At 32.3% G+C, this 17589-nt stretch overlaps 1 protein-coding gene across 5 annotated transcripts; it reads left to right on the top strand.

Annotated features, from left to right (window-relative positions):
- The first annotated feature begins 1627 nt into the window (after positions 1 to 1627).
- LOC148609404 (ETS-related transcription factor Elf-5-like) lies at positions 1628 to 17254 on the top strand. 5 transcript variants are annotated; one of them, XM_088540633.1, is made up of 7 exons: positions 1699 to 1760; positions 1941 to 2002; positions 11415 to 11540; positions 13428 to 13607; positions 13851 to 13967; positions 14623 to 14815; positions 15098 to 17254. In XM_088540633.1, exons 3-7 carry the CDS (start codon positions 11417 to 11419, stop codon positions 15204 to 15206), a joined length of 723 nt encoding a protein of 240 aa, XP_088396759.1. In that variant the 5' UTR covers positions 1699 to 1760; positions 1941 to 2002; positions 11415 to 11416; the 3' UTR covers positions 15207 to 17254. The 5 variants fall into 5 exon arrangements, with proteins under 5 accessions (XP_088396758.1, XP_088396759.1, XP_088396761.1 ...); XM_088540632.1 differs by lacking the exon at positions 1941 to 2002 and having other exon boundaries at positions 1628 to 1760; XM_088540635.1 differs by lacking the exons at positions 1699 to 1760; positions 1941 to 2002 and adding an exon at positions 2199 to 2217.
- The last annotated feature ends 335 nt before the right edge of the window (positions 17255 to 17589 follow it).

Here is a 17589-nt window from a genome sequence, read left to right as displayed (position 1 = left end):
TTTTCGTTTAACTGCAATCAAATTCGTATGTGCCATTATGTACACCATAAACAAGGTTGCTACGGTTTTCATTGCTGAACCATCGAGCACTACGGTTCTCATGGCTGAACCATCGGATACTACGGTTCTCATGGCTGAGCCATCGGGTACTACGGTTCTCATGGCTGAGCCATCAGATACTACGGTTCTCATGGCTGAGCCATCGGATACTACGGTTCTAATTACTGAACCATCGGATACTATGATTCTAATTGCTGAACCATTGCACAGCGAATAATAATTCAAGCAATAATTACACCACTATTTTACAGTTTATACCAAAATATACGTAGATCGATATCAAAGGCTTTGCTATGGTCGTCATCACGAACTCGTGGATCGTTACGGTGTATCAATTTGCACTTTGAAAACTGTTTTGTTCACACCAATGTGTAACAGTTCTCATTTCCTCTTTTGTCTACCCTAGACTTGATTTTTATGAGCAACACAGTATTCTAGAAAAGCAGAGAACGCTTACCTTTTCGGATCACCTGGTTCATGCTATCAGTTTTTAGTGGAGTCCGAGTTGCTCGTTTACTTTTGTAACTCTGTATGTAAAATTTTGATTATTTTCTATGTTTTTTGTTGTGTGAGTCTGTTTTCCACGTCTGGTCTTTGTCCCTGGATTACATTGCTTTGATTATCGCTAGAATCTTTGTTACCTTGATTACTCTCTGCTAAAATCGGCGAACGCTATAAAAATTTTATTTCACCTAAAATAAATATTGCATCCACAGTAGACTATGATAAGTATCAAATCCAAATTGGTTATCTATAAGAATTTTTCTTACGTCCTCTTTATCAAACGATCATTGTTCAATGCAAAGCAAAAAATAAACAAAAACAAAAATAAATTATCAGGATAAATTTCATATTCAAAAACTGTTCTTCAGTTCAAAAAAATATTTTCTATCAAAACCACCCCCGTTTTAAGATCCCTAAACCAGTCAAAGGATTTTTATTTGAAAGTTTTCAGATCTTAAAACGCTGAAGATAATAGAATTGCCCGATTTGTACATTTGTACTTTCCAAAACTTCCACCCGGTTAAATGACTAGATAGATCTACATTGTATTAACATTTTTCATTCATGAATAGTAACATTGGGGTTCACGTATTTATTACATTCCATTTAAATTTATCTTTTCTCACACGGATGACGTCATAATGTATATTGATTTTTATCGAGATTTAACGATATTGTAGCGTATGTTTGAAGTACGGAAGCCACTAGTCTTATCAATATATCAAAATTTATTTCACGGATACAATGTGTTTTTTGTTCCGAGTAATCCCAATTATTCTCGTTGTCCCTTTATATTGTGGAAACTAAAAATACAGTTAACAAGAAGTCACTTAGGAAGTTCATCTCATTGGCTAGAATAATAACAAAACAGGAAGTAAATTAACGAAGAGATATGAGAGGGGTGAGGGAACACAAACCTCAATTTCGTCGAAAATAAAAAAAAAGTACACTTTGATATAGTTAAAACAAGTGCTATTTTAAAATAGCATTTTGCACAATATTTCCTACATTTTGCATTTTACTCTAAAATCAATAAACATTTCTAGCTAATGACCTCTAGTACTTAGAAATGGCTTGCTTTTCGTGGAAATCGTTTTACAATTGTAATCAAATATACATATTTTTTCAATTGGTAGGAACATCAATCGCAGTGCCTTAATTTTTCTGCACGGGAGAATGCACGAATCATGCCCTAGGTAAAGTTTTATTTTATTTTAACTGTTTGAAAAAAAATATGTGGCGGTTTTGCTTTTAATAATTGCAGTTCATTTTACCATATTTTTGCATGGTCGAAAATCGCATACCAAATATTTCATATATAACTCATATTGGTTTGTAATTTTCTGCAAAATATTTTCAATTTTTACTGTTATCAGCCGATGGTACCTTCTATGCGGATATTCCGTTTAAAATACCTTCGGATCTTAAAAAAAAAACAGTAAGTAGACATGTAGACTAATTTTTTTTTTTAAATCTTATTTTATTTAGCTTTTTTTCTTTTCGTTTGCTGTTATAATATAATTTACAATATAAACTTCAGTAAACTCATACCAGTAGATAATATATTGATTGATGATGAAAATTTTCAAACACCCTCTTAGATAAACAATGGGTTAACCCTAGTCTACCGGCATGTCCCGTGAAAGGCGACAGGTACGTTGGCGGTTGAGAAAACTTTGTAGTCCTGAAAATTTCTGATCTCTGATTGTATATAATACTTGACCAACGCAAAATTTTAAAAAAACTGACCAAACATCCTGATTTGGTGAATGATTATCCTATCGAAAGGTAAGGCCATTGACAATATCAAAGTTTATGTTATGGCTTGTTTTGGTTGGTGCAATGTTTTATCGACGTGAACAACAAGTATTTTCAAGTTTTAACTAATTAATAAATTGGTGTTTCCTCAGCCTTGGAATACTTCAATCATTAATTCATCGGTAAAACATTCATCTGAAATAAACTGCAGGAATGAACATGCATTGTTAGCTAATGGTGACAAAATGTCGTTGTCTTGTCTAAAGGTAGTCTAGTCGGTCGAGTTTGCTTTTTAACACCGTTGTAACAATTATGTATCTCAAGATGCTTTAACACCGTTGTAACGATAAAGAAGGAAAACAAAATTGAATTATGAATCTCAAGATGGACTTTCAATCTGAAAGACTTTCCAAGATTATGTTGGAAGTTAAGCATGAGTGTTCGGATTTTTTATAGTTTTACTTTCAAATTACCATACAAATACAAGTAAATGAAGAAATTAGATGAGACCAGAGTTTTTCAACCGAAAAATTAAAAACTTTTTTTTAAAATGGGACGCATAGCATGTTCAAGCACAGTGAGCTTAATCACATAATAAACGAAACTATTTGTTTTACAAAGTTTCATGAAAAAGTATTAGAAACCTGAAAGGATGTTATATCAATGTTTTTTTCCCCTAATTGTCCCTAATGACAGATTCTATGAAAAAAAAACAGGAATCCTCATATGAAGTTGAATTTGCTTGTTATACTTGCTTTGATGATTAAATGTAGTTGTGTACTTATCTTTGGGGTATGCTACCGTCTGGTCTGTGAATATTTTCCACATACATATTACTGTTTAATAAATAAATTGTACGATGTTTGGCAATACTACGGTTTATTTTTTCTGTTCATATGAAACCTTTTGTGAAAATTAGACAACTCTATATAATTTCAAATTATTCCAACACTGTATAAAATCGTGTTTAAAATCGTAATATATTCTTTTGGCGAAAATAAATATCAGATCAAACCAATTTAATAGAATAATTATTTGTTTTATAAATAGAAAAAATGCCTTTGTTGTCTTCAGTTTTTCCGTTGAAAAATACTGCTTGTGTTCACCCCGTAGAGAACAGTTCACGAAATAGGGGAAATTAATGCATGGTTAATGCTTGGTTTTCTTGTTAAAAAACACAATGTCTATAAATAAAACTATAAAAATACTTGCGACGCATAAAGTATATCAATAAATTATTATCGACCAATATTGTTAGTTTTTACTTTTCGGTAAAATATATAAGAAGACACCTTTCCTTAGTAAAACAACTTATGTCGATGCAACGCACGATTTAAGTTCATTTTCATTATATTGGTTTACTGGTTAAAATAATTCACCATATATTTTTACACTTATTGTATTTTTTATTTCAAAACTTATGATTCTATACAAAAAAAAAAAAAACAACGTTTACTTCTCCTTAAGTAAATATAGAATTCAAAAGCACGGTTTTGCGCATGTAATATTTATTATTAGAATTTCTGACATATTATAAATAAAACTTTATTCGACGCGTTCCGATTGTAAAGTCACTTTTATCAAGAAAGACATATACTGAAAAACCTTACGCCATTAAAAAAAAAACAAGCAAAATTAGTCCAATTTAAAGTTTTTATCATATTAAACCATTTTTTTAAATGGTTTAATATAATATCTCATTTTAAACAATTTCATCGAACACAAAAATTCATTTCAAGAAGAAATATTAGTTTTTATTATTCATTTAGAATCATATGATTGATATTCTTTTATTATTACTATTATCATTATTATGATTTTTATGTATTTTTATTTGTTATTATTATTGATTATCATAATTATTAGATTTGACCGGCACATATAAGGGATATCCATTACGTTCATTGCCCGTATTTTATTTTTTATCGGTTTAGTTTAATAAGTTTGAACATATTTCATTGCTAAATTTATAGGCAATTGGATTGGACATAAGTAATACCAACTTACAAAGGTCCTTTCCACATATTTTTTTACAAGTATTTTGTGAACATACGTCAGCAACAAAGCATAATATACAATGTAAACAACTAATTGTGACAAAACTGAATCAAGAACAGTAAATATATATTAAATGTAATGAACTTGTCATTTCAATATATGTGGCAATAACTATCTGAACTGAAAAAGAGTATAAAGAGAGAAAACAAGGGTAACATTGACAGGATGGAGTTAAAATTGCTTACTGTGATCATCCTATGTCAAAATGATTTGATTGTTTGATGAATATTTGCACTGATTGAACTGATTAAAATATCGTTTTTATTGCTATTATAATTTTTTACTCTCCTACTTTTATCAAGAATGTGATCTTTTTAAAAGGGCTTGGTATCACAGGAATACGTTATAATCCCAGAAAGCTTTATAAAGATATACACGTGCATTAGTTTGGTGGCTGTAGTCCATTGATTGATTTGTGATTTAGAAATACATTTCATTTCTATTGTTAAATGTTTGACATTATGTTAATTTTTATCGCATGATTTGTTGTTATCAAATTCAAGATCAAAATTCCGACCGATGATAATGGCGTATCTTAATTTATTTTTTTTCTATCTCGCATAATTTTCCACAATTTTCACCTTATTTACCATATTTGCATCGTGAAACTTTGTTGAATTGTTTCACCAGTGTGAATAGTTTTTGACGGCACCTCATTGTTACTCATGTCGGCAAGGTATCATTTTGTTGTTACACTATTACCCAATTTTGTCAAAATTGTAATCAAAAGAATGTAATCCAGGGACAAAGACCAGACATGGAAAACAGACATACACAACAAAGAACATAAAGTAACTAAAATCATACATACAAAGTAACAAAAGCAAATGAGCAACTCGGACTCCACTAAAAACTGGGAGCATGGACCAGGTGCACCGGTAGGGTAAGCGTCCTCTGCTTTTCTAGAAACACCCACCGAGTTGCTAATAAAAAGTCAAGTCCGGGGTAGACAAACGAGAAAGGAAAACTATGATCCGTTGAATAAATCAGTTTTCATGGTGCAGATGGATACATCTTAACGATCCACGAGTTCATGATGACGACCATAAAACTCCTGTAGTGATGACTTCAATCTTGTAGCAACATAACCCTGTTCCAGAAGCCTATTGTTAGAGTTCTAGCGCGATACAAAAAGTCTGCGTGGTTTCGGCAAGCTCTGACATAACGTATGAGTTGTGATATGAACACTCCATACGCAGGTGCTGAAGGGATGTTGCCACAGATGAAAGGAAAGTTGACAATTCTGAATGAAAAGTCATTACGTTTGTCGTAAAGTTTGGTCAACAGTTTTCCTTTACCATCGATTTCTAAGTGAAGGTCAAGATATGAGGCTGACCTCACAGTGTCTGTAGTATCCTTTATCTCAAGTTCTTTAGGGTAGATGCGATGTATCAAATCCCCGAAATTAGGATTGTTTAAAGATAATACGTCATCTATAATAGCGGAAACTGAGATTAAAGGATCTAGCCAAACGATATTCTTTCTTTCGGATCAGATCAGCTATAAAGTCAGCCTCATAAGAGTGAAGGAATAGGTCAGCAAGTAAAGGAGCACAATTTGTTCCTATTGGAATGCCGACCGTTTGTTGTAAAACACGTCTACCACACTGGACGAATATGTTGTCGATTAAAAATTCCAGCATTTTGTAAACATCTTCCTCTGTGTATTTGGAAGATGATTTTTGAATTATTTCTTACAAAGTATTAGGAATCTCTACCAAGAACCATATATTTGTATCTAGGTTTACCATCTTTTTTGGAAAAAAACAACGATGTATAATGTTTTCATGTCGGGATTTTAACTGAGTATGGGGAACAGAAGTATAGAGTGTTGAAAAATCATAGGTTTTAATGCTATTATATTCAGATAATAGTCTTGAATTGATAGTCTCCAAAAGATCTTTCGAATTTTTCAGGATCCACATTGAATTAATACCACTACGGCAGTAACAAGTGTTGTGGTAGGACTGCAAACCCTCTTTGACAGTTGTGAGTATAAAAGTTAAAAGTTTTGAAAGAGGTTTGGTGGTACATTTTGAAAATCCAGCTATGTTTGTATGGATTCTTGTGAGAGTGTGGTAGTAGTATAGGTCTTATCACTGCTTTTATTTTCTACGTCTACCTCTGATAATAAACATTGGATGTAAAACGTTTTGCAGACAAAAACAATGTTGTTTTTTGCTTTGTCTGCTGGTACAACATACTTTTCATGTATAGTAGACAATGTTTTTGCTACATCGGGGTCTTTGAAATCTGATGTAGCCTTGGCACTCATTGACCTACTTAAAACTTTCGTTCGTTTCAAAATTAAAGACCTCATGGCCTTTAACCACTCTGACAGAGAATCAATGTCTTCTTCTCGTTTTTTCCATTTTATTGCATATTCCTCGACGGCATCCATAAGAACTTTAGTTATAATTCCAACTTATAAAGCGTGGTTCACAGTACTTGGGACCTTTAGAAAGGATATTACGCAGAGATTCGATTAGGTGATGGTTAAATCTCCCGTAACGACGTGACCAGAAGGACCATATTTGAATGGAGATCTTTTGCAAGAACAGTCAGATGGTTTAGCCTTGAAGTCCTTAGTCTCGAGGTTCTGCAATACCCTTTTATAATTGAAAATTTGGATGCAATGGGTGAAGGAATAGGAATATGAAATAATTGTTATGGATTTGTCTATGAAATATGGGGGAATTTTGTTGGTAACTTTTTTTTGTGATGGAGAATGTTAGCCAAATTAATTGCATCTATACCTTTGTTGACAAACGGTAGTGGGAGAAATGATCGTTTTTCTTCATCTTGACTTTTCACACAAACTGATTTAAAGAGTTTGTGGAAACCAATATTCAAAATGATGGCAACAAGTCCATATAATGGTGAGGTGGAGTGTCAAGACTTGTTTTATAAAGGGAGTGTAGTAGAGTGAGAGGTATAGAATAAAGTTTGGTTCTAATGTGATGAAGTCAAAGACGTTTTTGTATAAAAGGAAGACCATCTATGGAGAAATCATGTAACTTAGGTGACGTGTAGTTGCGATGGCCATGACTCCTTTCCCGTCTTGGATTATTGTAAAATAAATTCATCTAATTTCAGCTATTGTTATATTGGCTTGAAAGGCTTCCTATACGCTTGATGTTGTCATTGCATCCGTAAGGTATTGCAGTACCTAGTCTGCTTATTCAGGACTCCTCTCTTTCCATACTATGGTTTTTACTTAGAACGGGACTGTTCGTAGGATGGTATTTTTTTTTCTAAAATACGAACTTTCATAGAGAAGATTGAATGATCTTGTTGATTCAAGTGTTGATAAACTGTCGGGAATTGGGTGGTGTTAATTCCCGAACGATGACCGCACATTCTTGTGTTTAATTGTTCTGACGATCATGTTTATCCTTGATCTTGCATAAAAACATATATTTCAATGTCATTTATTATTTTCCTTAATGTCGGTTTTTTAGTTGGTTTTCCTTAAAAAAAACATTATTTTCCATTATTAATTATGTCAGATTTGAAGTGTACTTTCTATTTTTTACTTTTAACCAACTTTCTCAATAAGGTGTTACTTCATCTCCTGACCTTCTCTACTTAGTCTGGGGTTTTGGGTGAAATAAAATCCAGTTCTTCTATTTTAAGTACACGTAAATATCTTATACATGGCATTTTTGTCGTTAATAAGGAAGCTGTTTATTTTGGAATGCTTTAGTTGTTTTAAATTTAGTTTCCTTTCAGCGGAAAAACCATTAACCGTAATGGAATTAAATAGAGTAGTTTTTCATTATGTTTGGCTTCTTTAGGTTGAGTAATCAAGGGAATCAAGGTTATAGCGGTAATCAAAGAGTAATCAAGGGAACCAAAGTTATAACGGTAATCAAAAGAATGTAATCCAGGGACAAACACCAGACATGGAAAACATACACAACAAAGAACATAAACATAAAGTAACTAAAATAATACATAAAAGTAACAAAAGCAAATGAGCAACTCGGACTCCACTAAAAACTGGGAGCATGGACCAGGTACAGCGGTAGGGTAAGCGTCCTCTGCTTTTCTAGAAACACCCGCCGAGTTGCTTATAAAAAGCCAAGTCCGGGGTAGATGTTCACTATCAACACTTGTTATTTCGTTGGTCTTTTATGTTAGATCTTAGACGCCTTATTACAGCATTTAGCTTATATTTGTACACATTAAAACATTGCACCAATAGCGCTCTTTGGCCTAGTGCACATCGTAGACTACACTACAATATGTATATCGGTATATAGATGGTATATGAGTTAAATTGTATTTGCGTTTTCTTTCTAACTTCCACCATAATCAAATTCTATCTACATGTAATGTGTTTGGTAGATAGGTTCCCTATCGTTTCTAAATTGGTGTTCATTAACATTCGCTTAAAAAGTGAAATATCATTTGCTATTCCAAAGCAAATATGAATCCAAATATACCGTATATTTCTATCGAAGAATTATGCAACACAGAAAAAAGATAGATAGAAGTAGATAAATAATTTTGCATAAAGTGCTTTACCCTGAATGCCACACATTTTATAGACACTGGTTATCTAGAACAAACAAAGGGGTGACGATAATTTGTTTTAGAAAATATTAGCATCTTAAGTTTCACTCTCCATTAAAAAAAATCAGGAAAATACGTACATGTTTATACAAAAACATTCTCAAATAATCGAACATTGCAGTAATGCTTTTAATTATTTATTGTTGCTGATTAGAAGTTGAGTAATAACTGAAAAAATGACCCTACACTTAATTATAAGACGGACCTGTAAAAGGAAAACTTCACATATTTTCACAAATTTTTTGTTACCTTAACGTTTTCTTTTTACATAAATGAAAGGTGCAGATTAGATATTTTACCGTTTGATATTTGCATCCGTATTGCTGTTTTGGTCCAATGCACTTCGAGATATTAAATTTACTAACTCATGATACTGAGTCATTCCTTATGTAAATCAATACAATGTATAAGTACCTAGAAGTATAAGCTTTAATTTTTCATGATTTTGTTGGGGGTAAGTAAGAAAAGTATACCAGATTGTTTTCTTGGATAAAGCAAGTTGTAAGTACCTTAAAAGAAATTAAAAAACGAATATAAGACCCCATACTTATATATTTACTTATTGTATACGGTCTAGAATGCTTACCTAACAATAATGCGTAAAAACAGACTTTATGAAAATCAACCTTGGACTTTAACTTTATGCCTGATACTATCAACATTATTTTTGTAGTGTTTACAGGAAAATCTTACATGAATGTCATTGGTTTCCTTTTTAAATCTATATGAATATCATTTGATATATTAAAGTTTTATAGTGAAAACACACATCATGGATTACTAATATATTCTCCAATATATATGTTCTTAGTTACATTAAAATTACAATTCCCTTCTATCATAAAAAAACAAAAACAGAATCCGAGCACTCAAGGAAGATCATCCTGAAATTTCCACAAAATATGTCATTTTTGGCTTTTACTCATCGTGACGAAAGCACTTTTATTGATATTTCAAGTCAATAAGACTATCTACCGATATCCCATTGGTACAATTTGTCGTCATAACCCTAATGACGTAATATTGAACATTTCAACCGTAACTTTAAATAGTGAAAATAATATAAAAGATAAAGGTCAAATGTTTAAACTTCCTACCCAAATTTACCTTCCTACAACAAAAACATCCTCAAAATAAATATAATACTCGCGTGATTTTGAGTCTTTTGATTACCAAGTCTGACTAGTCGATTCTTATCAGAAATGATTACCACAAAACCACCTAAAAGCAGCAGAATTTTCAGCTTAAAATTTAAAAATTAATACTGTTGCATTTTGCTAAAAAGGTTAAAGTGATCTCAGGAACAGCGTAGGTACGAGTTGCTTTTAGATTATGGTGTGCAATATGCGTTTCTGGAAGAAGCTTATTGTTAGTTTCCTATATTTCGATATAGAAAACATGCTAGCCACATTACGCTTACAAATGAGGATATATAATATTTCATTTTGTGCAAATTAATGGGTTGAAGTTGAATTATTCATTTTCTTGTAAAAGTTTTTTCCTTGTACACCTCGTTGTTTTTTGTTTTTTGTTTTTCTTTAATTTTGTTTCCTTTGTTACATTTGTTTGTTTGGTTTTTTTTTATGTATTTGTTTGTTTCTTCCCTGTGATTTTTCAGATGTTATGTAATATTACTTATTCTACCAGTCTTAATTAACTTCCATACCAATGATCACATATATATTCAACAGAATCAGAGCAGAGTGGGTCTGGGCTGACATTTTCATCCCAGTGAGGTTGTTGCCTCTTTGACATATTCACCGGACATATTCTCGTTTTATAGATTCAGGCAACATCTACAGTGACAGTTTTTTTTCCTTTGATATGTGAAAAAACCTTGAGAAAATTGTTAATTTTGTACGGTCCAGCATGTATTTGTATGGTAGATTCAAAATTTAAGCTGATACAATGACAAGTTATTGTCACGTTAATTGATGCAATTATCTGGTCCAGACAATGTTGATGTTTTAGTAGATGTGCAGTGTACGGTGCGACCATTTACATCTGTCATTTACCAAAAGTACATGGTCATTCAGTATAGGGTAGTTCAATTCATTTCCAGAAGTATCTTTCATTACTATTTGAAGGGATTGACTGTGATTGTAAAGGTAAATTAGATAACCTTATATTCAGTTTTAGAAATTTAGAGAAATATTTCAACCAGTCGTATGGATTATCCATGTACTTTTGAGAAATAATGATCAAAATGAAAATGGTGCTTGAACACCTCTAAGTCAGTATTATACATCAGTTACACACCATATAATACAGTTCATTGTTAATTAATACACGATTTTCGTCATATGTTCCATATTTTATAAGTGGCTATCCGAAAATTCATGCTGATGAGAAATTGTCATCAGATGCTACATTCTAATCTGTTTGACTGTTCAAGTATGTTATTTGTTCGATTTCTTTATGTTTTATCCTTAGGATTTTCACTTTGTTTCATTTCAGGAATGACATTGTTGGTAGAGAGTGGATATCGGTTAGACAGTGTAAAAAGTTTCTTTCAACCTAATTTTATATTTAGGCATATGCACCATCCAGACGAATTGAAAAGTACCCAGACAACTTTGGAAGGTAACTTTCAGAGTGGCTGTTTAATGCAAGCATACGATAATCCTATTTAGTTATCCATTTAGGAAATGCTTCATAATATTCGTTAATATGATATCTTTCTGTACTATCATATGGTTCATCTGTAATCATTTTATTTATTTGTTTGTACATGCGTATCTCGAAAGAACAAATTATAGAACAAAATTGACAGTATAATTGTATAGAATAGCACCCGGGACCCTATATTAAACATGATTTGTATATACGAGTAACAGTTCAATAGCGGTAAAATACGACAAAAGTTTTGATCGTGTACCAACAACTGTTATGTTAACTAAAGACGTAAATCAGTATCTTTATATAGAACTTAATAAAACAATGCATAGAGGTTGAAGGTAAACTACTGATGTAATCAACGATAAATGTTTGAGATGTTAAATAGGTATTCAATTATTGTCAGTCAGAACAATTCATTTGATTCAATACTAAGTGCGAAAAAACACCTAATGCCAAAGACGGTAAATTTGTAATGAAGTCAAGGTCGTTATTTTACACTGCAGTAACCTATGTACAAAATTTAGGTTTGCCATGAACTGAAATTCTTCTCTCCTCTATGCATACATTTTACATTGATATGATAATATCTGCCAGAGACATCTTTTGTCTTCCATTATTTACGTCTGCACGAAAACATTGAAATTTTACTGTAATGTAAATCAACATATGAATTTGATGAGACAAAAAGGACGTTTTCAACAAATTTAGATTTTCCTTTTCATGTTCTTTTTCCATTGCACCTGCATTTATCTTATTATTCAATACTTTCAGTAGAGTTGTGTTGAAGGTGAACTGTATATTTGTCATTTTTAAGATAACCATGTGCCTATTTTAAGGCCCCGTGCAGGTCCGGGTGTTAAAAGAATAGGCCTGCAGCAGCGCTAAGCTTGTCGTAAAAGGCGACTAAATAGTGCTCAGAACCCTATCCTGGGGGTAGGGCGCTCTGCTCACAGAGCAACTGGGATGTGTGCCCCAGGTGGTGGAATGGGGTACCCCTGGCGTGTTACATGCTGGGGTTGTCAGGCTACAATACGGAAAACCTTACCGCAAACCATAGTGGTACACCGTGTTGGGAAAGATGCCATGTTCCTCGCACGTTAAAGAATCCTACTGTGGTATTCTCCCGGAGTAGGAACCATAGGGCTCCGCCACAGGAGGCTGAATTGCCCGACCCTACCCACCTCTCCCTATTTCCAGTGGCAATCAAAATTTGTCGACCCTATTGTCCTTGTGTCCCATCCCTTTTTCATTTCATCATCATTCCATGTTCATTTTATCATCAATTTCATGTTCATCGTCTGAATATAGCTGAAATATTGCTGCTCGGACGTTAACCCCAACAAACAAACAAAAACAAGCATATTTTAAGCCATGTGAAATTTCTCATCTTACCTACGGGTGAGATTAATTCGCGATATTCGAAAAGCTACAATATAATGTGTTTTTATGTTATGTAAATACGAATATGTCACATGTAGGGCGTTCTGAATCGGCGCTCCTGTCACAAAAAGTTAACTTAATCAAATCACTCACATAAAAAACCTGGGAGGCTAGGAAATATCAGACACTTTAATATTCTGTAACTCATTAGCCTACTTAGAGTACTAACCCTTGAGTGTTTGAAATTGTCCTTTCCTTTCTTGTACACTCAGCAGTGTTAAACTCTTTATATATATATTAAAGACTAGGCATTATGTTGTGCCAACTACCAATTCATTTTATACAATTTATTAACTTAAAAACATCACTATGTTACCTACCACTGTCCTTGCTAGACCTGTTAATAAGGTTACAAAAGCCCAAGTTGTTGTTGCTATTATGCAAATCAAACGTTATTTTTTGTCATTGCAGGACAGTCCTTTACGGATATTGAATTAAGGACTGATACAAATGAAGTGGTTGTCCGCTTTGAGAATGGCTTAGAGTACCCAGTTGGAAGCCCTGGTGACGAAGATGACCTCTTGAATCATTCACCAACAAGATGCCCTGAACCACAAGAAAGACCACAATTTTTTCCTGGTGACACTCATGGTTTGTACATATTGATTCAAAAGATAATGGATTTGTTTTTAACATAATTTTAACTGTCCATATTGATGAGGTCAGCGTTTAGACGTTCTTGTGAAATATTGATGTATAGATACACATGGAATTAATTTGAGTATAAAGACTTTTGTAGAATGAATTGTTCCACTCATCATTGAAAGAGCTTGGGACAGACTTACTGAATATTTTTAAATTAATTGCACCATAGTATTAATTTTATTACATAAGAGAGAATTCCAACGCTTGAGCAAATACCTACTACTGTTGATGACATTAGTGATACAGAAATGGGGGACATATCACCGAGACCAAGCACGTCGGGTCTCCAAGGTTCTTCACGCCAAGGTAGGAATACCTGTACTGTAACCATAACGATGATCAATACCAAATTAACCTATGACCATAAAGGCACTAAAAGCCTGCCTGATTACAGTCTGAGAGGACTTTAACCAGTAATACAGAATAATTATCTTTACTAGTTTCGTATCTTGAACAAAAAGAAATGTTCGAAGTCATAGATCACATTTTAATTTTTATTTTGTCCAATTAAAAGAAATTGAAGACAAATAAACACCCGTCTCATATCAATTTTGTCTATGAAGAAATAACCTCAAACACGTGGTGCAACTTTAACACGTCGCAGTCACATAACAAATGTATGTCCATGAGATAATAAACAAAGACAGAACGCAACGTCATAATTTAAGAATTTGTTTATGTCGTTCTCCTATAAAAAGATCCAGAGATTGATCAAAATCAATTCGAATTCTGTACCCTACCTTTTGATTGTCTTATTTGTTCACATTGAGTTCTATTTTTTTTATTCCACCAAGAACTTAAAAAGTTAAAATGGATACAAGGAGCATTTTCAATTTGTTTCATAGTCAATGTTAATGTTGCACATATATTCATAGGGACCTCCTCTCTTCTCTATGCCACAACCAATTAATAAATTTGACAAAAAAGTTCTATATTTTCATTTTTCATTTTATTCTTTTAGTTGGATGCAAGAGATTGTGGGAATTCCTGAGGGATAAGCTAAGCGATCCTAATTTTAATCCAAGCCATATCAAATGGGTTAATCGAAATTTGGGAGAATTTAAGATAGTTAAGACTGTTGAGATGGCACAGATGTGGGGTGAAATCAAGAACAATACTGGTATGACCTACGAAAAGATGAGTCGTGCAATGAGGTTAGTGCTTGTAATGTCTTGTAATGTCTTGCACTACATTAGTAGTGATTGAATTTGTGAAATATTCTCCAGCTTGCAAACGTTTTCAGTTGTATACTGGCATATAGTTATATAGAAATGCTTTTTAAGCATATATACACACATTGATTGTTATAACAAAATGTAAACAAGTAATTGTAATTTTGTGTTTTTATGTTTATGTGTTGAACTACTGTAGCTTTTGTGCTTATTTTTTACCATTAAGTGTGTAATTCATTCATTACGTATATCACATATTTGCAGGTATTATTATAAACGTAAAATAATGGCTCCAGTGCTTAATAGAAGACTAGTCTACAAGTTTGGACCAAGATCATACGGTTGGCAGTTGAACGAAGATTTCTCATCATAATCATCATTTTTCTTATTATTTTATTTCAAGTCGGGCAGCACGTGGTCGATGAAAGTGGATTGAAGCAATTTGATTGCAAAGCATATGATATTAGAGTAATTAATCTTAGGAGTTGATAATTATATTGACGATTGTGATTGTGTTTGCAACCAAAAAGTAGAAATAATTTCACTACCTGCATTGTAAAAATTAATTAATATTACCAACGGTTACAGAAATGGTATAAATCGGCCTGATAATTACTATTAATGTGCTTGAACAATTTGGTTTTTTTTTCATACGGAACTAATTTTAATAACACCCAAAGTGAAAAACAGTTATTTTGTTTGATATAAATTGCCGAGTTTTATAAGATTTTATGTAATCAAAATAGATCATGATCTTGTTCATAACTTACCCACTGTGTTCAAACGCATTCATTTATACTTTCATGTTTGTTGCAAAGCTAAGTGTTTAAACAAAGTATTTAAGTATTACTCAAGCTAAGAATCATGCAAAATGTGATTCATGGCTGAAAAAGCCTACATATTTTTATTTTTGATATTTTGTTTGAATTACCATAGTAAAAAGGAATTAACATTCAGTTTTTTCATATAACTAGTATACTTAGGAGATAACAATTATAAAGAATGCACTGTAGATTTCAAAATTAATGGAGATAACTCTTTAAATGACACTCAAATACAATAGAATCTATTGGATTTACAATGTTGATTATCTCCTAAGGACAGCCAGATTGGAAAAAATAACACATTTCATAATACAGATACAGACCAATAAAACAACTTAATTACAAAATGAACATATGTGGCCTTTTTTTTTGGGGGGGTGTATCACATTTTTCAGATCTTGCATGATTCTTACAAAGACGGGTACTTAATGTTAGGTCGTCTCCTCGATGTTTGTTTTACACTTCTCTTTATTTTTTTTTGCAGTTAAAACTATTGAAATGTTTCGTTTTTTTCAATGTCTTTTTTACTAGCTGTCTCACTTATAACACTATCGCTTTAAATAACCATTAAGAAAAAGTTACACACATAAGACTCATTGTTGTTTTATCTTTTGCCTAAATAATACTTATCATCTTTGTTACATTCACATTTTGTAAAACTCATGGGTGGTATGGGTATCTTTTAATTGACAAGAACTGTTTGCATGTTAAATGTCTGATTTAGTCTAAAAAAATAAGCAATCCTCGTTCATTGTCTTTGACGATTGCATAGTTACCATAGTTACAATAATAACCATTTAATTTCGTTCTACAAATTATCGAAAAAAAAATCCGTCCAATGATGTTCTTAACATATCATCGAAATATTGGTTTCCTGTTATTTCATCATGGTGCTTGCTGCATTGACTTTTTAAACAATGTATTACGAAACTACTTACTACAGATTTTAGTTTAAAGTTTGATTGTGGACCTTTATTTAAACTTTAATGAAAACGGTCCAAAATTCATCCGTTTTTTTTTTTAATTCAATTGGACATAGAGTCAGTAAATAAATAAAAAAATACAATTAATAAATGTGATAATTACTAACAATAGTTCAAAGGAGTAGGGGCGATAGATGCTCTCATTGGTCAACAACAATAGTTCAAAGGAGTAGGGGCGATAGATGCTCTCATTGGTCAACAACAAATAAAAATTAATCATTAAGCGTCATCATTTTTTATAAAAAATCTGACAACTCCTCGGAGAGAAAGTCGTAACTACTCTCTATCAAAATAGAAGTTTATTTATATTTATGAAACAACAATTACGTTATATATCGCTTAAACGACTTTATATGACATGATACAAGTTCACGGTTAGTATTTAATATCAGTAAAATTTAAATGAAATGACTATCAAACATACAAATCATGGTGTCACAGATCTGCAATTCTATGTGAATTTCATCCAACTTCGGCTACATTTAAATCTTCTTTACAATAATAATTTTTTATTGAGATATTTTTGTTCCATATATTTATATATGCAATGTTACCTATATTTAATTAATGATATCCTTGATGATTTATTTATAAATAAAAAAGCGTTCAGTTTCCTTTTTATTATTTTATCAACTTGGAGGAGCTACTTATACTACAAAAATATTTAACCTTTGAACTGTCTGTAAAATATCTCATGGAGAGAGAATCAGACTCTATAAACTGGTTCAAAACACTGAGACCGGGCAGATTGATTATTGTTTATGAACATTAATGATTATCAATTTGTGACTCCACCATTAGAATAGACGAATGCTTCATACTTATCAATCTGTTCGTCCGTCCGAATCACACAAAGTTGCGATTTTATGAGTGTCTAACAAGGTTTCTGATAGACAATACTTGACGATCGTGCTAGTTAATTTGACGAACTGTGTTTGAGCTGTATATT

Source organism: Perna viridis, chromosome 8 (genome assembly GCF_037379345.1).
Source record: "Perna viridis isolate PV_CMFRI_1.1 ecotype Kerala chromosome 8, ASM3737934v1, whole genome shotgun sequence".
NCBI classification, from domain to species: domain Eukaryota; kingdom Metazoa; phylum Mollusca; class Bivalvia; order Mytilida; family Mytilidae; genus Perna; species Perna viridis.
The sequence above is the reverse complement of the archived record's forward strand: the minus strand, read 5'-3'. Positions and strand labels throughout refer to the sequence as shown.